General features: G+C 40.8%; 1 protein-coding gene across 6 annotated transcripts in view; it reads left to right on the top strand.

Annotated features, from left to right (window-relative positions):
• Nucleotides 1-26,410, top strand: part of CACNB2 (calcium voltage-gated channel auxiliary subunit beta 2) — a 136,554-nt gene that overhangs the window by 41,668 nt on the left and 68,476 nt on the right. Inside the window, exon 1 of one of the 6 annotated variants that reach the window (XM_080974440.1) lies at nt 11,845-11,895. The exons of the other annotated variants lie outside the window; for them this stretch is intronic. Coding sequence (XP_080830566.1) covers nt 11,860-11,895 — 36 coding nt within the window. The 5' untranslated portion in view covers nt 11,845-11,859. Of the gene's footprint in view, nt 1-11,844; nt 11,896-26,410 lie in introns of those variants that run through there. 6 annotated transcript variants of the gene reach the window in all.

Below are 26,410 nucleotides of genomic sequence, written 5' to 3'. Positions count from 1 at the left end.
TTTAGAACAAGACCTGCTTTCAAAGAGGCATTAATATTCTATTGTCCAGCTAGATAACCCTGACCTGACCTTTTTAAGCAGCCAGGATGGCAAGAGTTGAGTGTGTATGTGATCCCCGTTCTTCTTCAAATATTCTGTTCCCACCACCAGGCTAAACAACCTGAAGGGTATTCATAGAAACCTGAGTTGAGGGTACATGATAGAAGCTCCCAAGTTGTTGTACACGTGAGTCCAGATTGGAACGGATACAAATGTTTTTGTCACCAAAGTGTTTCAGAAATTGATTGTAACAAGTTTCTGAATACTCCTCTCTCTCTCTCTCTCTCGACTCAGCTGTAAAAGGCCCCTCAATACTGCAAACAACTGCTGGCTGATGCAAAAGTGGTAGAAAAGTTAGGATTCTTTCCTGGTGCTATATGTCCTGAGATGCATCAGACAAGGGGACATTGGTACAGATGTTGAGAGTCTCTCAGGATCACCATTCTGGGGAGTAAATGGTATGCAATAAATCTTTATCTTGCCCCTGACACGCATCACCAAGTATATACACTTGACAGAGTACCTGGTGGACAGAAAGTGAGATGGAATCCTGATAGGAATTGCCCCCTTTCTATCATATTTTACAAACTACTATAGCATTATTTAGAAACCCAGATCAAGTTTAATGTCTGCTTTTTTGGAGGCTTGAAAAAGATATTGGGTTATATATTGAATGAAGGTGAGTCGTATCAGCCTTAATCCAATTTTGGACTGGAGATATTCAAGGAAACTCAAGGGTACTGGCAACTATGAAATTGATGATACACAATTCTTTCTTCTGACTCAGTGTTAAAACAGTGCTCCATTGTGCCTTGATCATCTGGGTATATGGCACTCCTTGTACTATTACATTAAGATGTTGTGCTTGCCAAAATACTACTTTGGTGATTATATTCTTTCTGTGTATTTTGTACTGTTCTTTTTTACTTCTGTGAATTTGATGAGTTGAATTCCTTATGTAAACCCAGCTAAACTGAATTGTAGAGTCAAACGCACAGCTTTCCTGTATGCAAGTTACTTCTGCCTATGTTTTTATGTCCCATAATAGTCCAGTATTATTGTTCAAAGCTTGGTAATTGATTTGTGTTCTGATTGTTAATGTATAAGGTTACAATTAAAGGACATATGTGCGTAATCAAAAACTAGAAGAGAAAGCAAATATAAACTTATTGTCACAATCCATAGACTCTTTAAAAGCCCACTGCCCACTGGACAATATGAATACAAATAGGGATGAGAAATATAACACCTCAATACTAAGGATTCCTCCCCACCCCCACCCTAAAAAGTAAGGCTGCAATTCTGAGCATGTTTACTCAGAATCCTATTGGATTTAGTGGCGCTTACTTATGAGTAGGGACACGGGTGGCACTGTGGGTTAAACCACAGAGCCTAGGACTTGCTGATCAGAAGGTTGGCGTTTCAAATCCCTTCGACGGGGTGAGCTCCCGTTGCTCGGTCCCTGCTCCTGACAACCTAGCAGTTCGAAAGTACGTCAGAGTGCAAGTATATAAATAGGTACTGCTCCGGCAGGAAGGTAAACAGCGTTTCTGTGAGCTGCTCTGGCTTAGTCATGCTGGCCACATGACCCGGAAGCTGTACGCCGGCTCCCTCGGCCAATACAGCGAGATGAGCGCCGCAACCCCAGAGTCGGCCACGGCTGGACCTAATGGTCAGGGGTCCCTTTACCTTTACCTTTTTACTTATGGGTAAACATGCAGAAAATTTAACTGCTGGAAGCGAAAGCTAACAAATATTGAGTTCATTTGGATATTATAAAGAGACTCTAGGGCACTTTTCAAACAAAACCATTATCTTAATTTAATACTTTTTTCATATTGATGAAACTGTATAATTTAAGCAGCACTAAGAAAACTGGTATTGATTTTTACCAGTAGAAGAGTATGAAAGCTGTTCAAAATTCCACATTGAGAATTCCACATTGGACAAGGAACCCACAATGAATGCATTTGGATAATATAAATATAGTCCAAAGTTTTCATAATAGCACACTGAGCAAATGTGTGAATGATAAGTCATAAAATGCAACCAGCAATCATGTATTCTGGCCTGCCCCGGTGGATTGTCTTATATGAGTAATGATCTAGTATCTGTATTCAGTTTTGTGGTTCAGAAGTTGTGTAGGCCTGTTCCTTCTTTGCTTGGTTATCACATTATCACATAAACTCAAATCCTGAGAGAATTTCCTCCATCAAAAGATTCTGGTTTAAATTCAACATCTTGCCATGATGCAAGTTCCATCTGCACCAGCAAAAGGTGCACAAGGAGTTCTGTATATATGGAAGAATTTTAAAAAGCAAGTGGTCCTCATTGACCTGGTACAAAAAGATCTTGTCATCCAGAGGAGCTCTGGCAGCCTAGATAAAACACTATAGCCCCCCCCCCTTTCCTGGAGTAAGGCCCACTGAACTCAGTGTGGCTTTCTTCTGAGTAGACAGTTATTTACTAGGTGCAAGTCAGCAGTACCAGAAAACCCTGCTCGGCTAGGCGCTGGGTTAGATTTCACCCTGCGCCTAGCAGAGCCGGGCCAACACTGCAATATCCAAAGGCCCTGATCCACTAGGTGCTGGGGTGTATTACACCCTGCACCTTGCAAAGTCAGGCCCAGGCTGCCACCCGGCCCAGCACTGGCAGCAGCAACAAGCAGCTCTGGCTCGTACAGCACTACCCATTGCGACCCCATTACTGAACTTAACCTAACCTGGGGGTTCTGGATTGCGGGCTCAAAACAAGAGCAATTGCCCTCTTCCACCGGAAACAAACCAGGACTGCTCCAAGAAAACATACGTAGCAAAAAGGAGCGCTAGGCCCTGATGGGCCACCCCCTTACCCGCTTGTGATTGACAAAGTGGATAGCCAGCTAATCAGGATTTTTTTAAAAAACGATTTACCCCCTTCACTTCTCACTTTCCTCTGTGGACCCTAGCCTCATGCTGTGCCCCCCCCCCCATTTACATGATTTTTACCTGTGCCCCCTTTGGAATATCCTAGACCCCCCCCGGGGGGGCATATGGCCCCCAGATGGGAAACACTTATCTATGCCATCTTTAACCTTCTAATGAAGAATAACCTGTTGTATGAGATTGCTGCATCATTATAAATTGAAGAAATAAGAATTACTGTCCTTCATTTTTTTAGTACAGGACTTAAAAGTGTCTTAATCTTTTCTGAAAACAAAAAGTGCTGACACTTCTGGATTATGAGGAAGGAAGTTTGAGAGAATTTCTGGTTTGTTTGTTTCAATGTGGGTAAATAACACTCCAAGGAGAGCAGGCAGTACATCTGTGGATGAGTACTCAAGGGATTTACAGTGGATGTCTTAGAATTCTGACTAGAACATTTCTCATCCAGATCCCAATGGCCTGTTCATTGGAGGATTTTTAATCACCATCAAACCTTTATTGGCATCACATACAAACATTCAGAATAAATAGGCCAGTGCGATCTCGTCACCATTTCAACAGTACAGTAATTTGTCAAAGGGAAGAAGAGGCAGGCAATCTATTTCATCTCTGTGGGTCTCCAGCAAGGGCAGGATCCTGTAGCGTACTTTGGCAACAAAAAAATCAAACAGAGGAACTTAGCTACTGTCTTGGTGAGCTCCTGGTCTCTCCCCTGTAATAAGAAGCGTATAACCTCTGTCTCTGGTTTCCATGATGGAATACATAGATGGTCTAGAAATTGTTGGCGGAGATCATCATACATTTTACATTTAAGGGCCATGTGAGCTAGAGTTTCCACCAGGTGGGCATTGCATGGGCAGATCCTATCTCCTTTTGCCATACCCGCAAACCTACCCCAAAGAAGGTTAGAAGGATTAGAATTGAACCTAGCCAGCGAAAAAGCCCTTCTTTCTTGCGGGTTAAACAAAAGTAGTAAATAATTAAGGTTAAATTGCTGTGCCCAAGAGAGTCGAAAATAAAGAGGGGAACATGTTTTTTCCGCAGCCGAGATTAGTTCCTGGTGATCTATGTCCCACAGCCTAGTTTTTAACATGGCCTTGGCGATTGGGAAAGCCACAGCACCCAGGAGATCCTCTGAAAGACCGAGTTGGCATATCTTTGCAAAACAGTTGTAGCCCTGGGGAAGGGAAGGAGTCTGACAGAACTTCGCTAAGTAAAGTATCTTTGTCTGCTGAAAAACAATTGTTTAGCCAGCATAAAAGAAAACTCGTCCAGGCAACTGTCTCTAGCTTATGTTGGCCTCCCTCTAAACACAGGGCTGCATAAGGTACGCAGCGTGGGACAGCAAAAATCTTAAATAGAAAGGCTGCCTGCACTCGTTTTTAATAACAGTATTTTCTTTAACAATATGAGCACATGACTCAGTTTGGAACCAGTTTTGTAAAATAGATTGCCTCAGTTCAGGGTGCTTTGTGGGATGCCCAATTCAATTTGTCTATCCAAGTCTGCTTTGTCATCCTCCTCTTCAGTCTTGGGACATAATAAGGGGCTATAACTTTCCTCACTTTTGACAGAAGTGGATGAAATCTGCAGACATACATACCCCTACAGAGTGAACAAAGCCTTCCAAATTATAGGCAAAACAGGTGTAGAAACTTTTGTGCTAATACCACTAAATTGTTAATAAAAATAATAGGAATAAAATTTCCTACCTTATTTAGGATGACATTCAATGAAATTTGCAAGCAAGGTTCCCCCATCTGAGGGCATCAGCTGTACAAAACTTTTTCAGAAGGATAACTGCAGTGGTTTTCTTGTAAGGGCTTACTTATGGAGTAGCTAAGAAAAACATTCACTTAACCCCGCTTAGTGTCTTGTGGTCAGTTGCTCTGACAACTGCAGACTTGCCAAATCACATACAAATTGGCCCAGGAACTCTTCTGCTGAGCACAAATTTGAGCTGTCAGTCACAGCACAGGTCTCCTGCTGACCTATTCCCTCTCCATCCTGGCATCTTCCTTAAGCTTCGGTTTGCTCTTGCAAAGCTGTCTCTTCTTCCTCCCCCAAAGCCCTGGGACTGGACAGTGCTGGTAAAATCATTCCCTTTGATTACAAGCTGGAGCTGTCAGTCTTCCTCCCCACTCCCAGAGTTTCTTTGTGTATATTTTCTTACATATATAAATATATATTTTCTTCAATAACACCTTATGTTATGGAACCCAAGTCAATGGTTTCCCTTAACCTAGATACTAAAGTTTGGATTTTGCAAAGCTTTTCCCTCACCTTCCACCCACCACATCCTGATATTGACAGTAAAACGTAGACACATAGTTTTTCACAGATACTTGTCCTCAACTTTTTAGAATGTCTGAATTGCTGAGTCATGTGAAGTTATTCAAAGGTCTCAGCTTTGACTTGTGCTCATATTGTAAAAGCCCACCTTGCCTCATAGGTACCTCAGACCCCTCCCAAGCAATCACCTTGGCTTGTTATTCAGGATTACTAGGACTCTTTTGCATACCTGTGTCATCTTTGTTTTCTAACAATGATCTTATTTTATATATTGCATTTTCTCTGCACAGAGTGAAATCTGCAGGTTTTTATGATCCTGACACATGCATGTAGTGGTTAGGAACTTTTTTTTTTTTGCAAGCCAGTCACTTTATACATAACTTTTTTTTTTAACCAGTTAATCAGAAAATTAGCTATCTAATGTATTGTTTTGTCCAGAACCATTAAGGTGTGGCATTGGTTTCTTAGCTGCTCTCTGGCCTAGGTTTTAAATTGTTGAGGTTATAAAGATGCCTGAGAGCAAACATCAACAACAATTTTGTAGTTACCTTCCTGTAAACAGAGATTGAGAATTGTCATTAAGTTTTGCTACCTTCTGAAATGGGGGTGTATCATATGGAAACATATGTGGTTCCAACTGGGGTCAAAATGATCCCCAAAGCAGAAATAACAAGTACTGCTCAGTGTGGAAATAGCTACAATGCAAAAAGCAAAAAACAACACGCAAGCAAACCATGGTTTTGATGGGCCACAGTGAAGTTTTTGTGACCCTCGGCAAAAATTCAGATTTGCAAAAGGGTTTGAATGAGTGTGGGGTACTATTGACTCATAGAACCATTGGCTGGGGTAATAAACATACCCTAATGGCAAAATCCAATGCATTCCTGGGATACTTTGTCACACATGGTTTTTTTGTTTCCAGAAGGAAAATCATACCCAAGCTGAAATTTGGGGAAATTGTACAGGTGACAATTTAGGGCAATGTCCTAGAAATAACCCCCTGTAGGTCTGCTTACAAATTGTACAATTAAAAGTGCACAATTAAAAATGCAGCTGTGGTAAATGACATATACAGTATATTATACTATATGTCAGGAAAAAGCAGCAAGGCAAAAGCCAGCTCCAGATGGCTGGAATGCAAAACAGTGCAGATGTACTGTTGGGGAAAAGGTGGAGCCTATTCTCTGTACTGAGCACCGGATGTTAGCTCAGTGTGTCATCTGACCTGTGCTGGAAGTACAGGGGAGGAGTTGTGACTCTTCTGATGGAGACTGAAGGGTGCAGTCACATTTCTATGTACTGTTGAGTGACAGGAATAAAACATGTAGAAAGGACTCCTGTCTGTCTCATTTCTCCTCCCTGGGAGAATGCAGGGAGGGAGAGAGAAGCAGAGAAGCAGAGGGTGTGTTCTTCTCACGACTAATGAGAAGAATCTCCGGGTTTGTTTACCTAGCCTGCCGGGGTCGCAGACGGACGGTAAACACAGTATCTCGCTCAATTGCCCGGGGGAGGCCAGGTACCTCTGCCTGTGAGCTGAGATACTAACATATGGCAGCCTTCGGATGGTTGCGATTCATCGGACATCTGCATGAGAGGCTGGTGGATTGTCCTCCTCTGCTCCAAGGAGGAAGAGAAGCGTCTGAAAGAAGCCAGAGGCTCAACAGACAGCTGGTGGAAAGAAGAGGTGTTTTCCAGAGCAACAAAGTTCAAGGTATGCTGCATTTCGGGCTAAAAGTGTGAACGCAGTTTGATTAATTCACTGCTTCACGGAGCTGCGTTTTGGAAAAACAAAAGCTCCGAGAGGAAGAGGCCTGCAGCTTAAAGGCTGAAGCCTGCATTCCACAAATTATTGTGGTTGATAAACTGTCCTATTGAAATGCATTGTTGCTAAGTAACGGAAAGTTGGAAAGTTACTGGCAAAAGGGCTGGACTGTGAGTGTGAGCCTGGGAAAGCGAAACAAAATCAGAGAATGTTTTGGCTACAAGTTTACGTGCCCTTGGAAGGGACTTTCCATAGCAGCCAGAGTTTAGCTGCCAGGTGCAAAAGAGCGTAAACAACTTGCAGTTTGCCTGCGTGAGAAAGAAAAAAACAACTGTTGGATTTTACAGCTTGTTTGAAAGTGAGAGAGGCTTGGCTTCAAGATGGATGCCAAGAAAGGGGGAGGTCTGCCTTACCCACCTCCCTTAACCAATGACAATTATTCATCTTGGTCTGTAAAGATGAAGGCCCTGCTGCAGAATCAGAGGCTTTTTGATGTAATTGAAAACCCCATCCCTGCAGCACCAACCAGAGGTTGGGAGTCACAGAATGTAAGGGCCAGGACTGCTATAATTCTGTGTGTCTCAGATGATCAGTTGGTGCATGTTCAGCATTTAGAAAATGCGAAAGAGGTTTGGGACACGCTGCGTACAACGCATCAGAGAGATGCTGGTTCTTCAGCGTTGCTGTATTTTGAGAAATTGACCAATCTGAGACTTGCGCCTGATGGAGATGTTCAAGCGCACCTGACAGAAATGAAGTTTCTGCGTCAACAGATGGTGGAACGCAATTTCCGTCTTCAGGAGGAAGTGTTTTGCTTCATGATGATAAACAGCCTTAACCGCACCTACAAGGTTGTTGCCAGTCAGCTTGGTTCCCTACCGGCCGCGCAGCTGACCGCGGAGAGAGTGTGTGCTGTGGTCCTGAATGAACACGACAGACTTGCTGCACTGGAAGTGAAAGATAGGGGGAGGGAAGAACAGAGTTCTAATCTCCCCACTGATGAATCTACTGGAAAGCATGGAGTAGCATTGAGTGCTGTCCGATGCTACAATTGTGGACAGACTGGGCATCTACAGCGAAACTGTAAGAAGCCGCGCCAGTCAAGAGGAGCAAAGAGCAGCTCTACGAAGCCTGAGGCGTCAGGCAAAAGCCGTTCCAAGTGCCAGGTGAAACCTGCAAAGGCTATGATGGCGAAAGGAACCACGCCAGGTGTTGGGAACTCGTTCATAATTGACACGGGCGCAACGGTTCATATGTGCCCGCACAGACAACTGTTTACGACGTTGAAGAAGCAAAGCTTCGCTGTGAAACAGGCCAACGCTCAAGAGTTGGAAGCGACTGGAATTGGGACTGTGTATCTTGAGAGTCTGAACTTGACTATAAGTGATGTTTACCTGGTTCCAGAACTGAGATTTAATCTGCTGAGCGTGTCGCAGATTGCAAAGAAAGGACTGAAACTGTCCTATGATGCTAAAAGCTGCAAGATCTACAAAGATGGAGAACTGTTTCTTACTGCCAAAGAGAAAGATGGACTGTATTTGTTGACTTTTGATCAAAGTGATTACATGAAATGTAATTCTTCTGTTTCTAACGAAATCTCTCTTGCAGGTGTGACCAGTGTGAGCACCAGGAAGCTGACCAAGAACGTCGACAGAGCATTTCAGCGGGTGTATGCTGATGTGATTGGTCCTCTAGAACCATCTAGAGGCAGTGCAAAGTATTACCTTTTGTGTGTGGATTGTTTCACTAATTATTCTTGGGTTTATTTGATGGAAAAACCGCAAGAAACTTTAGAAAAGTTTCAGGAGTTTTGTGACAAGGTTAAAAGTATGCATGATGCTAACATTGATTGTCTTTTCACAGATGACAAACAAGTTTTTCTGTTACAGAAGTTTCAGAAGTTCCTGGATGGAAAAGGGATAGACCACAAAGTTGCTGTTTCGAAAGAAGCGTGGAACAGGGGGGTCTGTGTTAGAGTGAACAAAGAATTGCAAAAGGGGATGAATGCGCAATTGCTGAGTTCACATTTGCCACATGACTATTGGGCCGAATCTCTAGCGTCCTATCTTCATGTGTGGTTGAGAAAGGTCTCAACAAAGTTGGGATGTTCTCCTTTTGAGAAGCTGTTCAACAGAAAACCTTCTGTTGCCTATTTTAAGGTTTTCGGGTCTCATGTGAGAACAGAAGCTCCAGGTGGAGTAAAGAATGCCAGAGGCATTTTTGTGGGATATGAAAAGGGTCTCTACAGAGTAATTTTGTCTGAATCTGGTCAAGTGATTCTCACAAAGTTCCTAGAGAGTGCTCCAGAGCAAGAGCGGGTAGTACAGACATTTCCCACAGGTGACAATTCAGATGATGATGATGATTTTTCTGATGTCACAGATTACAGTGGTACTGATGATGATGACAGTGATAGCTCAGAGAGTTCAGTTGTAACAGTCATTGAGAGGAAATCTCACACAATGGATAGACCTTCACAGGTGAAGGAAGAACCACTGATTGCTACTGGTTCTCAACAAAGTCCAGAGGTTGAACCAGTGAGCACAGAGGATCAGAACCTCATACGCAGGTCTGAGAGAGTTACAAAGGGTGTACCACCAAAGAGGTACTCAAAAGAGTTTGCTAACGCAGCTGTTGCATGTGTTGCTATTGTTAACAACTCAAAGCAGGTTAAAGCAGTGTCTAAGTCAGAGACAAAGACACAACAGAGAGTAGCAAGCCAAGGTAATGCAGAGGCACTCATTCCTTGGAAGCCAGACAACCAGAGAGGTACACTGGTGAAACCAGTGGTGGGAAGTTCCAAGGGTGGAACTGAAACAACAGGGGACTGTTATATGTATAACAACTGTTTGTTTTCTTCTCTGGATCATGTTTTGCCTATTGATGCTTTTGGGGGAGGTTGTCAGGAAAAAGCAGCAAGGCAAAAGCCAGCTCCAGATGGCTGGAATGCAAAACAGTGCAGATGTACTGTTGGGGAAAAGGTGGAGCCTATTCTCTGTACTGAGCACCGGATGTTAGCTCAGTGTGTCATCTGACCTGTGCTGGAAGTACAGGGGAGGAGTTGTGACTCTTCTGATGGAGACTGAAGGGTGCAGTCACATTTCTATGTACTGTTGAGTGACAGGAATAAAACATGTAGAAAGGACTCCTGTCTGTCATTTCTCCTGTCATTTCTCCTCCCTGGGAGAATGCAGGGAGGGAGAGAGAAGCAGAGAAGCAGAGGGTGTGTTCTTCTCACGACTAATGAGAAGAATCTCCGGGTTTGTTTACCTAGCCTGCCGGGGTCGCAGACGGACGGTAAACACAGTATCTCGCTCAATTGCCCGGGGGAGGCCAGGTACCTCTGCCTGTGAGCTGAGATACTAACACTATACACATTGTTTCATTATATTCTATAGTCATGTTTACTTGCTTCCCATTGAAGTAAATGAGAAACTAGAATTATTTCACAATTTTGCAACATTAGAACTGTTTTATCCAAAGTTACTGAAATTGTTGTTAATGTGTATTTTATTTGGCTTAGTAATATAACGTTCAGAACCTTTAACTAGTGAGTAATATTTTTCAAAAAACACATATTAAAGCATATAGTCCTAATCATTTACAAACTAGTAAATAATCACTTCAATCTCTCAGGGAGATAATGCTTTAAATCATGTACTCAAAGCCCTTAGAATATTAGTGACAAAATGCGAAACATTTAAATTCTGCAGTGTGTTTTGATTTTCAGTGCTTCCTTGTAAATCTTCAGAAGCTTTGCTGAAGTGTTCCAACTAGAAGACAATTCAGATGTATTTTTGTCTTTCTCTTTAAAAGAAACCGCAAATCTAGCTTGCCCATGACTCTGAAAATGGATTGTTCCAAATGCAGTAATGTTGTGAGGTGAAGCATAAATGGTTTTCAAATGGTACTGGCCTGTTTGCTGAGTGAGAAGGCAGAGGTCTTCTTGTATAATCCGATTTCAATCAGCTCACGCTAATCACTACTGATAGTTGCAAAATTTAGCCTGGATCGGCTTTGGTAATCTAGATTGACAAGAGGTAAAAGTAAAGGGACAGAAGGACAGAGATACAAAAGGAAAGAAGCAGGGAGTCTGATCTTTCAGTTTTTGTTCTCCCTTCTAGGGCTTCTCTTTAAACAAATGCTGATTGGTTGTTAGGTTACCAGTCTTTTCACAGTGGAGATACATCAACAACAGGTGCACTATGAGGCTCTGAATCAGCAGCAGCAGCAGCCGCTGGGTAGGGAGAATGCGCAGAAGGTAGCAACAGGTATATACAGTGTACCTGCTTCTATACATTATTTATGGAAACTGAGATCTTAATTCTTTTTATATGTCAGTAGATTCCTGGAGTTCAGAAATATTCAAGCATAGCAAATCTTAATCAATGCTACCGGAAACCAAACTCTTCAAGGTCTTCTGAAGGCTACTTGATCTCAGTCTCAGTATTTATTTCTTAATTCTCGGGTAAGCTCTAGCCTCAAAGCTTTTATTAATCGGGTGAAGCATTTTTAGAGCTAAAGGAGGACAACCGCACTTCAATATTGCGTGCTTTTGATTTAGATTTTTTGACCATTCCGTCAACTTTTTGTATATACCGAAAGTACAGATTTTTTTCTTTCTGTGAGCATTTCTCCTTTTTTCTTTATTTCTGGCTGGATGAAACACTAAGGAGAAAAATGGCTTTTTTAATTGTTTCCTTGCATGATACTCGCTGCGCCTGTATCGTCTTGGCTAAGGGACTTTATACATTTGGGTAACAGAGAGACTTGGATTACCCCTCCATCAGATTTCACATGCTGGTGGGACTGTTGTTGGCCATCTCAGCACTGCATGTTGCCATGCTAAAGACACCCAAGGGTAAAAATGTGTCCTGGGTAAGTACAAGTAGGTTACCAAAAATGTTCTTCTAAATGCATATTGCTAATTAAGAATTGTAGTAAATAAAGATATCTGTGTAGCATGTTGTTTTCGTTAGCTATTTTGGGACCCAATTCTAGAGTAATTAATGATGACCTATTTTAAACTCAGTCTCACACTATTATATAATCGTGTCCACACACAGCCTGCTGTCAAAAATAAAATAAAACACTGTGGTATTTCACAAAGACTATGCCATATCACATAATATGCAATACATATTTTTATTTGCAGTTGTTTCAAAGCTAATGCATATATCCCCTTTTGTATGGCATTTACTCTGTTAGTAATCCAGCAACCCTGGCCTAGTATCTGTCATATCTTCACAGTATGTAGTGTAGTAGGGCAGTGGCTATGTCTATCCTTTCCTTGTTAGTGTCTAGTACATATTTTCTTACCTTTGAAGTACCTCTGGTCACTGCTTAAATGAATTTATTTAGACATAAAATCAGCAGTTGCCTCTTGGCCCCTTGATTGTTCTTCCTCAGTACTGTATAACATACACTGCTTAGAAAGAATATTCTCACTGAGAGAATAGTGCCACATCAGTTACTGCATATTGCTGCTATATCTAGGTATTTATTTCATTAAAAGAATGACATGTGTAGTACAAGATGAGAAGGTTCTGCACATGTGAGAGAGCGCGGATAGTGATGGAATCTGCTGCTAACAATAACCACATTCTACAGCAGGGATCTGTACATGTGCAGATCTTCCTCCCAGTGTGCTACAGTCTTGCAAAGTACATATCTATAGCAGAGGTTGCAGCATATGAGGGAAAAAGTTGATTATCTTCCAATGGGGCATTCATTGGCCTGAATCCTTACCTGCATTCACTTCAGGCTAGGATAGTGTTGTTGCTCTTACCTGGAAATGTCACACTTCCAGACCTTTTTCAAGGACCTGAGAGGATCTTAAGTAGGTCAGGCTTGCAGTGGCTTCCTGGTTCCAGAAAGCAGAACAGGAACCATATTGATTGCTGGAACCTGAAGGCCACTGAACAGTCAACTAATCAGCATCCCCTTATTCCCTGTTAGCCAAGGGACATGGCTTGTAAGCAGGGATATATAATTAATTCAGCATTCCTTCACCTTGATTGTACAGCTGCTGAACAAAAATGAAGAGTGGTAAGGGAAATCAATGGAAATTTCAAGTTCTTCAAAAAGCAGATAATATTTTTTTATTGTTAAATAACATTAATACTATTTAGACAGTACCTCTCCCAGCATCATTATTTTGGCAACATATGGCAGATGGCGCAGGAGAAGCATGGATTAGAAGTTCTAAAAATAGTAACTACCAACACTAAATATTTACGCTTGGACTCTATATACAATCATTTTACTGAAGTGTACAATAATGACAGTTAGCTGGGACCAAAATCCGAGGATAGGGTTACAGTGGCTGGCTTATTTGATGTGCGTTTATAAGTCTGTGTGTTTATGTACCATACCTCTTGTTAACGTTTCTATAAGCATTCCATAAAGTTAAGTGCTGAATTGGTAACTAAATTACAAATTAGCTAAGTATGGGAAAGAGAAAGTGTGTGGTTGTTCATTGCATGGAGGTGAGATGAAATAGATGGACTGGAGCATGAGTTCTATAGTCCCTGAAAGGGACATTAATCCGTTTATGTAACTGTTGATCTCTGTTCCTTATGACATGCATATCTTTCCCATTCACACCCCTCCCCTTCATTATGTCACTACTGTGTTTCGAACACCAGACAGTGGAAATAACAATCCTCTGTTGTGGAGAGTGGGGAATTAAAATAATTAAGAATTAGCAAAACATAATTCTATATAAACATACACATATGTGAACATTATTAAATTTTGGTAAGAACAAAAGTAATCTGGAACCATAGAAATATGATGTTATAGCTTCTGCTCAGTTAGCAGTTTGCCTCTATGGTTTGTTTCTTTATTTTAATGGATATTGCATTTGGAGGATCAGACTCTCAGCCAGGACTTTCTTCTGTTGTGTTACATTGTTTGATAAGGTTACTCAATATATGGAAAAAGTCTGTGTACAGAATTAAGGCTAGAGTGCAGTCATGTTATTTATATAAAATATATAGATGTCAAGGTTTGCTTAAACGGTTAAGTTATAGTTTGCTTTTATATCGCATACTATCCTGCGTAATCAGTGGGACAGATACTACAGGTATTTACAGATGTATTTAGTTGTTTGTACTGAGGCTCAGACTAATAAATTGTAGGATATGAATCTAGCTTCTTTCTTTCTTAGTATAATATATTAATGCTAATATCACTCTTCATTGCTTTTGTCTAGAACATCGTCTTTCAATTTCTCTTAAACTTCTAACTAGACTTGCTTTTTTATAGTCCCCTTGCTCTGTGGTCATTCCTGCATCTATTCTACATTCACTTAAGTCTTCCTCTACTCAATCTCCATTTTTTGGTGCCTTTAAATGGTTTTAAGTGTTTTCAGTGCTGTTTTTAAGAGGGATATTTATAATAAATTCATTGTGTGTGTTTTTGTATCTGTTTTCATTTATGCTGTGAGCTGCCTTAGGTCCTGCATTGGGAGAAAGGTGGGATGATATTTAAAAAAAAAAAATTCAAGGCAAAAGTTTGTCATTAGAACCACACAAATTGGACTTGCAATAGTATGCTGTATATTGGAACGCTCTAGCTCAGGGTTCCAGCCATCCACCTCATACTTTCCCTGATCACATGTTCTGTATACTGTGACCACACAGCATGCTCAGATCTCAGTTTAGGAGGGAGTTCCTCCTTAGGTTGTATTTGGCGAGGGAGGGCTTTCTGGATTTTTCTGCTTTTGGCTGCAGTCCTGCCAGCACACACCAGCCAAATTCATATTAGAGAAAGTGGATAAATGCAGTGTATAAAAGCCAAATCTGTTAACTGAAATACCCAGAGGAAAAAGCAACAACATCCTCGTGTGTATTTATTAACCTATATTAATTATTTGTTCCATAATTTTCTTAACTTGAACAATTCTATTTGCTAAGTAAAACCTATTTGCTAAATAAAATCACACAATCTAGCCAGGCAGAAAATACATATGCAAAGCATAGCTAGGAATTAAAACAGAATATAATTGACAAATATAGAAAAAGTTATCATTTCACAGGCTCCAAGGTACACACAGGTTGAACTCACACTAAAATTAAGTGGGGAGTGTTCAAGCCCAAAACTTTCACAGGCATGTCTTTGTAGTGCTAAAGTTTTGCAGATGTTTGATAGCACTTTGAAGTCCCTCCAACTGGGGATTCAAGGCAAAGCATCACCTGACATCATTATGATGTCAAATGATTGACAGGTTTAGCCTGCTAGTTATTGGGGAGAGGTTCCCAAACCCTTTATTAAACCATGGTAGTGTGTCATGCAGATGCAGTGATAGAGTTGTCTTCTGCATAGGCCTGGCAGAATAGAAAAGTTTTTAATAGGTCTTTAGAAGCTGGCCTTAGGCATAGATGGATGCAAGAGTGATGCACAAAGCTATTCCTGTCATTAGGAACAAGTGGACAGCTTTCCATTTATTCAGAGAACTACAGACATTATGGCAGCTTTGTTCCCTGGGTGATTGGAATGCTCATAAACAACATTACACACTTCAACAACATAATTGTGTCAGAATCTTCATCATCTCAAACACAGTGCAATTATACATACAGTATATAGTTTTAAAACTATGTGAAAGAGTTATTTTATAATAAAAGACCAGCATCAAATATCTTACTTGATAATTCTGTCTGATATAACTATGCCTCTGACTGCTGTTGTTGAACAGTCTTCTGTCATCAAATGCAAATATATTTATTTTATTCTTGTATTGTAAGGCTTGGTTCACACAGTTCCATCTTGAAGTCCTAAATTATAATCCACTAATAGTAAACGGAAATCTATTTATATCTGCTGTGCCACATGCCTATTTTAGTATGGAAACAAGCCATACTTCAAGCATGAAACTTCTGTTTGATTTTCTACATACCATACCCTTGGGATATAGTAACAAATCAGTGCTTTTCTACTTAGTATCTCAAAACAAAAATAAATAGTGAAGAATATTATGCAAAATGCAAAACATACTAGCCTTTTCTAATGTACAAATTGATTCAATTCTGAAGTGCCAAATGGACAGAGCCTGTTTAGACAAATGGAGAACCGAACTAGCTGGTCTTGCAAAAATGTAACAAGACATAAATAGGAACTTTTTTTTTTTTTTAAAGGCATGAATAGGAACTTTATAAAAAACTTTTATTTTTAAAGAAATAAAAATAAATACATTTTTGTTGATGAAAGAATATCCAGGCATTGAGTTACACTAAACTGTAACCTAAAATTTCTATTCTTCTGTACTGCAAATGCATGTATGATCATTACAGACTGAAGCCAAGTGCATGCAGATGAAACATTCCCTGCAGAAAAATCCTAGGTTACTTCATTGGTTTTTTTTTACTGCATTTACACCACTGAAATAATTGAGTAACAGTGTCAGTTTTCAGTTTCTGTAAGAATAAATTTAATGGCCCGCAAAACCTGGTATTACTTATTATTCCTTAAGAAATTACTCAAATATGGCATTTGAATATGTCATTGTAATTTATGAAATAGCTATCTTTTAGCTTTTGAAACCTTCCCAGTTAGGTCTGTTATATGTTTTTCCTCTTTGGATTTCTAACACTGTATTTCACAGTGTCTAGTCAGAGAGGATTTAGGGTCCATTCATGCCATATTTTCTTTACTGTTATTGCAATATCTCACTTGTGCACAACATTATGCCATCATCAGCCCATTGTTCTCTGGTAATTTCTGCTCTTTATTCGGGCAGTTTTTTCAAAATATATTTTGTGATTATTATTTTTTATTAAACTGTAACTTTGCTACTTTTGATGGCACTGTCAAACAATGTGCTATGCAAACTTTGATTGAAGGAGTAGCCTTAGCCTGCTGTACTGGTCTGGCATCTTTCTGCCCCACGATCACCTTCTCTTTTGGCAAGGAGGCAGGGCAGGAGGGGTCTTTGGGGGGGATGTTTTCCATTTCCTGACCTCGAATGCAGACTGCACTGTAAAAATCAGGGGTCCAGTGCTACCATATTGCAAAAACATTGATCCATACTACTCTTTTAAACAGGATGCCACCAAAACCAAAGTCAATTATCACATTATAGTTGCACCTTTAGAGTGAATCATAAAAATTGCAGAGCCTATAAAGGAAAGGCTTACAAATACTGCAGAACTCATTTTGATCTCTTTCTTCTTTAAAGAAATAACATTCTAAATGTATATTATCACGTTGCCTCTTTCATTCTCTTCCTTCAAAGTAGTACTTCAAGTCTGATAGCCAAATCCTATACATGTCTATTCAGAAGCAAGTCCAAATTATTTCATTAAGGCTTACCCCTAAGTAATTGATTGTCATATATAAGAGTGACCTGGAGGACAACCTAAACCCCCCAAATATAGTGGTTGGCAAAGAATAGGCAAGAGGGTGCCACCAAGGTAGGGAAAGGAAAATAGTGATACATTATAGTGGTGGTGTCACAGGAGAGGAATGCACAGGCTTCACTGTTGGTTTAGAGGAGGGTTTCTAGAATGTTTTTAGCTGGAGGTGAACAGTGGAGCATAAGGCAGACTTGGGGGCAAACAGGTGGTGAACAACCCATTCATGTTAAAACTGAGAAATAGCTTAACAATCCATGGCAAAGGGAAAGCAACGTGCCTGGAAAGATTAAATTGCTTCAAAGAGAAACTTGGACAGTCACAGAAATATAGTGAGAGCACATTAAACATTTTTAAAAAGGAGATAGCCCACTGGCAAATGCTACGGTGAAACAACTCCCAAAATATTCTGTGCATTCATTTATGGGGGAGGGAGGGTGCGAGAAGTGTGCTCTGGAACAACCCACCTGACCTAAAAACTACCACCCATTTCTCCTGCACCTCTTACTCCATACATTCATATGTTGCATAATGTAATATTCACTTATGTGTGGATATAGCGATTTAAAGGAAATACCACCACAGCAATGCTCCCATTGTGGACATGGCCTTAGATACTGAGCATCATATCCTTGGACATGGCCTTAGATGCTGAGTATCATAAAACCCAATAATAAGCTCAACCTATGCTTAAGGTGAAATAGAAGGGGGGACAAAGTTCTAATCAAAGTGTTAAAAATGTCACCTCTGCATTCTTAAAGAAAGCAGAATAATTGTTGACTAGTGTTGGCAGTGGCGAGATCTCTGATTCAGTCATTTATGTAAAAGGTGCTAAGTTATTTTGAAAATGCAGAGTAAACAGGAGAGATTAGGAGATTATTGAAGGCCAGAAATTCTGCTTTTAGAACTGGGGACCAGGTATTGTATGGCATAGAAAGAGCGAACTTGAAGAGGGGTATCAGGAAAGCAAAAGCGGAGTATAGAGGAAAAATTGAGGACCATCTGAGAAATCATGATACTAGACAAATGTGGCAGGGAGTCCAACATCTGACTGGTTATAAATCAAGGAATTCATCAGTGGTAGAGAGTACTGCTTCCTTGGTGGGAGAGTTGAATACCTTCTTTGCCCGATTTGAGGTGACACCAACAGTGACTCCAACAGAGATGCCAGAGCTATTGGCGTCACTACCTACAGGAAATGCTGCCAGGGTGGAAGAGGGAGAAGTGAGGCGAATATTAAAGGAGGTAAACACGAGGAAGGCTATGGGCCCGGATGGGGTGGCTGGCAGGGTGCTAAGAGATTGTTCGGACCAACTGGCAGGAATCTTTACGAAGATTTTTAACCAGTCTCTGGCCCAAGCCACTGTTCCACCCTGTCTGAAATCCGCTACCATTATACCCCTGCCAAAAACATCAAAGATAGACAGTTTGAATGATTTTCGCCCTGTGGCGCTGACACCCATTATAATGAAATGTTTCGAAAAACTGGTGAGGAAGCGCATCTTATCTTGTCTGCCAGTGGGACTTGACCCTTACCAGTTTGTGTACAAGGCAAAGAGATCCACAGAGGATGCTGTGGCAATGGTTTTACATGCTGTCCTGACTCATTTGGAGAAGCAAGGGAACTACTCGAGACTCTTATTTGTAGACTTTAGTTCTGCATTTAATACTATTCTTCCACATAGATTGGTGCCCAAATTATTAGACCTGGGACTTCCACCATGTTTGTGCAGGTGGATATTAGACCTTCTATCAAACCGTTCCCAAAGGGTCAGGTTGGGTTCCCACGTCTCTGCAGATCTCAACACGAATACGGGGACGCTGCAGGGGTGCGTGTTGAGCCCGCTTTTATACACGCTCTATACAGCTGACTGTGCCCCCAAATACCCCAGTAATAAGATCATTAAGTTTGCAGATGATACAACGGTGGTTGGTTTAATTACGGCTGGAGAGGGGGAGACGGCCTATAGGAAGGAAGTTGAGCAGTTGGGGAGTGGTGCAGGAAAAACAACTTACTGCTTAACTTAAAGAAAACAAAAGAGATCATTGTGGACTTTAGGAAATGCAAATTGAATACAGTGGTGCCCCGCAAGACGAATGCCTCGCAAGACGAAAAACTCGCTAGACGAAAGGGTTTTTCGTTTTTTGAGGTGCTTCGCAAGACGAATTTCCCTATGGGCTTGCTTCGCAAGACGAAAACGTCTTGCAAGTTTGTTTCCTTTTTCGTAAAACCGTTAATACCCAGGGTGCATTGCTTGAAGAGGTGCAGTTGCGACTTGACTTCGAGGAGCAACTCATAGCATGCGGTGTGGTAGCCTTTTTTGAGGTTTTTGAAGACTTTGGTGATTTTTGAAGCTTTTCCAAAACTTCTTTTGCAGCCATTTGGTAAGTTAAACTTTTAAAACTTTTTGGGGGGTTTTTGGATTTTGGGTTGGGGTGTTTGGAATTCAAGGACTTGGTGTTGGGGAGGGGTTTGCAAGAATCTGGAAGCTTGTGTGTGTTTTTTCTGCATTTTTATGATTTTCTGTGACCATTGGGCCACTCTGCTGTTTTTTTAAAAAAAATTCTGGATTTGAATTTCTGTGTGGTGGGTGGCTGGGGGAACAGTTGGGGAGGGGTTTGCAAGAATCTGGAAGCTTGTGTGGTTTTTTTCTGCATTTTTATGATTTTCTGTGACCATTGGGCCACTCTGATGCACCAGAGTCAACAGTGGTGCAGGACATTGTTGCCTTGGGGAGGACCATGGGCCTAGAGGTCACAGAGGAGGACATCAGCGAGCTGGTGGAGGAGCACGACCACGAGCTGACCACCCAGGAGCTGGTCAAACTGCAGGCAGAGGCTGCGCAGGAACAGGCCTCGCTGGAAGAGGAGGAAGCAACTGAGGAACGGCTGTCCTCCAAAGAACTGAGGGACATTTGCCTGAAGTGGAAGGATGTGCAGGCTTTTGCACAGCGGCACCACCCTGACAAGCACGTGGCACATGACCTTGTGAACACTTTTGATACGAGGGTCATGTCGCCTTTCAGGGAGGTGCTGAAAAGGCGGATGAAGCAGCAGACCATGGACAGGTTCTTCAGCAAGAAGCAAAGAGTGGAAGAGGAACTTTCTTCGAGTGGTCCCCCAGAGTCTTAGAAAATGTACTGTACACTTTGTTGATTTTTAAATGTTTTTCTGTCATGTTTAGAAACTTAATTTATTGTTCCTTCACTTTTTGAAATGCTCTTTACAGTATGTGTGACTTTGAAGAGCACTTAATAAACTCTTGTTGTACCAAATTTGGCTTTGTTTGGACTTTTTTTGACCATAGGAACGCATTAATTGAATTTCAATGCATTCCTATGGGATTTCGTGCTTCGCAAGATGAAAAATTCGCTAGACGAAAAAACTCGCGGAACGAATTAATTTCGTCTTGCAAGGCACCACTGTATTCAGCCACTTATTATTGAGGGGAAGTGCGTGGAACAGGTCTCAGTGTTTCGATTTCTGGGAATGGAGTTGAGAGACAACCTAACCTGGGGAGAGAACAGCAAAGACCTGGTGAAGAGAGCACAGCAGAGGTTATATTTTCCGAGAATCCTCCAGAAAAACAATCTCTCAAAGGACCTGTTGATGGCATTCTACCATTGCACTGTGGAGAGCGTACTAACGTATGGTCTGTGCGTGTGGTTTGGGAGCTGCACGGCCAGGGGAAAAACAATGCTATCCAGGGTTGTAAAGACTGCAGAGAGAATTATTGGGTGCACTCTTCCCACCTTAGATCAAATCTATGCTGCCAGGTGCCATAAGAAAGCGGCAGAGATAGCACATGATAGTACGCACCCCAGAAATGATCTTTTTCAGCTTCTGCCTTCTGGAAGAAGGTATAGGGTTATAAAGGCCAGGACTAGCCGCCTGAAAAACAGTTTCTACGCTAATGCAATTCTGGTTCTAAACGCGGCATAAGGGGTCTCTGTAGTATAGTGTATTTTAAAATGGGGTTTTAGAGTTTTTAGGGGTTTTTGAATGTTTTATGTAGTTTTGTAGTAGTTTTATGTAGTTTTTATGTAGTTTTGCGGTAGTTTTATGTAGTTTTTATGTAGTTTTATGTAGTTTTCAATTTCATTGTTCCGCAAGGGACAATGACAATAAAGATATCTTATCATATTGTATATCGTAAATGAAATATGAAATTGCTAATTGGGGTGAATGTTTTCACTGTGTGACAGTAGCTCAGTATGTCTCTACAAAGGACTTATTGACACACTTCATGTTGATTATCATATTCTGAAAACAATACTGCTGCAAATTGATTGCTAGCATTGAAATGTCTGGCAAAGTGAGTCTTTCCAAATCATTTGTAAAAGCTCATAAGCCCAATGAATAAATCTAATAGAGCCATTAATAACTTTATATCTTAAGCAAACAAACATCCCCCACACAAAAGAAATCCAGCTGAAACAGGAGCAAACTCACAAGCCTGTCTCCCTTCCCTTCCTTTTTGTCTCTTGCTGGGTAGTTGTCATGTTTACTTAACTTGCGCTTAAATCCTAACAGCCTCTCTCTCTAAAAAAATGCAGGGCTAATTAGGACTCTGCTGAAACTTCCCTAGAGTTGAACACATTCTTTCAATAGGATCATAGGAGCCAACTCCAAGGGCTGAGGTCCCTTTGCCGCTGCCCCTAAAATATTTTAGGGGACCAGGCTCTCCCAAGTTGATGGGCATTACCATTCAAATGGTGTGCATGCACCACATCTTGTGATTGATTATGCTTACTTGCCCCCCCCCCCATATTTTATTCAAGTTGGGACCTGTGAACATGACCAGAATGGCCACCAAGCCATTTCTACTGCCTTTACAGCATTGTTGTAGCTGCTCACATTCATTCTTTCCATGGGTTGTTGCTGCTTTGTTGCCATATTTTCCTGCGACCCCTTCCTTGAGTGATACTACATAATCAGAAATTTTGTAGCAAGAGTTATGATCAGTAATGTTGGATTGGTAAACAATATTGGATTATGTGTACTTATACCTGGAAAAAGTTAGTCACAACCTTTTCAGTTTGACTGCTATTTTGTCCATTCATAAGTTGCTAATTTATCTTATGAAACAATGCAGGTGTGTGTGTGTGTGTTTTTCACCCAGCCTCATTTGTGGTGATATCACTGATGGGAAACATAACTGAGTTGGAGTGAGGACGATGTTTCCTGGGATGCTCACATGTTGAACATCAGAAGAGCCCTGCTGAATCAGGCAAAGACTCCTCTGGCGCCTCATTCTGTTCTCAACCAGATGCCTGTGGGAAGCCTCAAAGCAAGATCTAGGTGCAACTGTGCTTCCCATGCCTTTGATTCCCTGCAACTGGAACTCAACAGTAGATTTAGAACATAGCCATTGTGGCCAGTAGCCATTGATAAGCTTATATCCATTAATTTGTGCTGTCCTCTTGTAAAATCATCCAAGTTGGTGGCAATCACTGCCTTCTTTGGGAGCAAGTTCCATAGTTTAACTATGCACTATGTCAAGTATTTTCTTTTGTCTGTCCTTTCAACATTCAGCTTCAGTGGATGTCCTCTTCATTGGAAACAGTGTTATGCCTAGCCGAAAACAATTTCTCTAACCACTTTCTGCATACCATGAATAACTTTAAATACCTCTTATTTTTGTACACGCTTATTGTCTTTTCTCTAAATGAAAAAGTCCCAGATGTTGTGACCTTTTCCCATAGAGCAGTTGATGTAGCCTCTTGGTCATTTTGATTGTATGAAAATTTACATACATCTACAAAAATAAATCCCAGAACACAAACAGTTAAGCGAAATCTAACATATACCAAAATGTTTGATATGCAGACAATTTTATTTTAAATATAGATGTTAGGGACTGGGCAGAGGAGGAATGGTGGAGACCGCCTCCCCAGCCTGACCCTTCCACAGAAGAAGACAGTTCATAATTACAACAGGGGTTTGGGGGAGGTCACAGCTCAGAGGAAGATGAGGGGGAAAGTTGGGAAATAATGGGAGAGGAAAAGGAGGCAGAGCCAGAGCAGCAGCTGACTGACATGTTATCACTAGAATGCATTCCAGACCCACTTTCTCCCGGAACCTGGCAGGTCTTGAAAGTGGGAGAGATAAGAGCTCAGTGACAGATGGCCCAAAGTGGCAACCATAAAGGGGGTAGTGCTGTTGACGAATGAGGAAGTGGGAGAAAAGTGGGGTGGAGATTTACTCGTGACAACATCATTATTCTGAGAGGCTGCATTCCCAAGCCTCTTTGTGAATATTGAATAAAAGCAGATGGTAAGGACTTTTCCTTGTCTTGTCCATTCCTGGCAACCTGCCGTGGGGGTTGGTTTGTCTGTCGCCTCACAGTAGAACTACTCACAATCGTACAAGTTCAAAATAAACTGACTATAACTGTATTTTCAATATGTAATAATGGCTATACATCATTGCATTCTTACAAATAGACTGTCATCTGCTCTTTCCATCTACATTATTATATAATATTGATATTGCTCTTCTAAGCTATAAATGTCATCATCATGCAGGCAAATAAGAAAAGCCTTTCCCTCGAGCAGCTTACTGTCTAAATAAAGACTGTGCTTTTAAAGTGGATATTTTGACCGAAGCAATTATATAGTCTAGACCTGAAAGTAGACAAGCAAAGGTCATGTAAATAAAGGGGGGGACGATGACGGGGACTTTATCTTTCAATGAAGGGATTCACAATTTATGTAATTCAAATAGTTTTTACTAACCAGTAACAAATGTAACAAATACAGTACAAATATAAAAATACAAATGTAACAAATACAACTCTAACAATGCAATAGGTATTCATATTTCTGATAGATCAATTTATATCTAATGCTTCCACCAATGCTGGGTGACCTTGGGCCAGTCACACTTCTTTGAAGTCTCTCAGCCCCACTCACCTCACAGAGTGTTTGTTGTGGGGGAGGAAGGGAAAGGAGATTGTTAGCCGCTTTGAGACTCCTGAAGGGGAGTGAAAGGCGGGGTATCAAATCCATACTCTTCTTCTTCTTCTTCTTCTTCTTCTCCCCCCCTCGAAAAAATACATAATTACTTAATTAATTAACTCTGTATTGGTTTAAACTGATACTGAACAAATATACCGTATTTTTCGCTCTATAAGACGCACCAGACCACAAGACACACCTAGTTTTTGGAGGAGGAAAACAAGAAACAAAATATTCTGAATCTCAGAAGCCAGAACAGCAAGAGGGATCACGATGCAGTGAAAGCAGCAATCCCTCTTGCTGTTCTGGCTTCTGGGATAGCTGCGCAGCCTGCATTTGCTCCATAAGACGCACACACATTTCCCCTTACTTTTTAGAAGGGAAAAAGTGAGTCTTATAGAGCAAAAAATACGGTAATTTCCTAGTGTATTGTGGTCTGTGCTTTTTCTTTGTGGACTCCTGCATAATAGCCACAGTTGGTTCTAGGGTGGAGGTAGAGCACCTCCATTTGTAATACTGTTGCATTTATGTAGAATGACATTTCATTTAGAAACTGTAAATAATTTCTCTGTTTCAAACTCATGCCCATGCTTAGAACCTTTCATAGCATTTCCTCCTGAAGAAAAAATTATTTTTTATTTGGATACCTATACTTAATACAAGTTGATAAGATGAAACACATCAACACTTTGTATTATATTTAGTAATATTCTATTTACTCGCTGATTTTTGCTTTCTTGTGTTGTGACTTTGTTTCAGGTTGTATCCTTTGCAACAATTTGCCTCTTCTTGTAAAAGATCCAGGAGAAGGCTACTGCTTGGTGGCAAACTCTTTATAGGTTGTGCTTAAAACTTACAAGAATAAGGTCCAAAGAATAGTCTCTAAAGAAGTAAGGAACAGAAGAACTCCAGGAATCACAGAAGTATAGTCAAGCCTACCAAAATACAAGAGTAAACAGAAACACTGAAGAGAAAAGCAGTCTGAAACAAATTGGAAGCAGGGATTCTATTAATGTTTATATTAATTATTTTATATGCTTCTCTGGTGACCTTCATAGAGGGGCAGAAAAGTCCAAACAGGATTAATCTAGAAGATTAATCATCTTCTATTATGGCAACTTCCGTACTCCTTCCCTGAGCTTTCCCTGAATTTGAGCTGGTCCTGACATCTAGACCAGGGATTATGGCTTAGAGCAAACTCTGATCAGTACTGAGAGTAAACAACTTCAAACCCTGATTTCTGAAGCTAGCTTGTTAAACTAAACAGAGTTTGTTATAAACCACTATCCCTTGTTGAGCTCACATGGCAATCTGACTTTTTAAATTTTTCCTTAAAAAGCTGCCAGTCCTCCTCTAGCTATATGGGAGCGGGAGGGTGAGTGCAAGCTTGAAGCCTCACATTTTAGCATAATGTGCAAATGTGGCCAAAGTGTCTTTCCACTTAACGCTCTTCTGGCACTGACTCAAAGGCAATAACCTGTTTTAGGCCGCAGAGTAGGGCAAAGCGAATGCATTTGTAACCATAGGCCATCACTGCAAACTCATTCTTATAATGGCAATGTTAAGAGTGTGCTAAAAAAAACTTTTTAAGGGTATCTAAAATTAAATACAAGGATGTCCTGGAAGTGATGGATGAGCAGAAAGAAAATGAGGGAAATACAAGCTGTGGCAACAATTTGTTTTAAAAAAATCCAGAATAATACAGTGAGAATGTACCCAGAAGTCTATGAAGAAATACAGTTGTATTTCACTTTACTGTATAAACAATCAATGCAATAATTACAACACATAGCTAATGATGCATAAATCTATTGTCTTAATCAAAATACACATATTCTATGGATTTTGGAAAGTGGTCTGTCTGTTCTTTATAAGTTCACCCACCCTTCGAGATACCATTGCAAAATTTGGCCCAAGGCTGCTTGAGGTCAGGGCAATGGTTTTCATCAGTGTTGCAATGTTAGTCACATTTTGAATCAGTGTGGTAAACTAAAATGACTTTGGTGTGACTTCACCCATTTTTTTGGCATACGTATGGCCACCTTCTGAGATATCATTGCCAAACTCAACATGAGGGTT

Source organism: Podarcis pityusensis, assembly GCF_964106645.2.
Source record: "Podarcis pityusensis genome assembly, chromosome: 12".
Lineage (NCBI taxonomy): Eukaryota > Metazoa > Chordata > Lepidosauria > Squamata > Lacertidae > Podarcis > Podarcis pityusensis.
The sequence above is the reverse complement of the archived record's forward strand: the minus strand, read 5'-3'. Positions and strand labels throughout refer to the sequence as shown.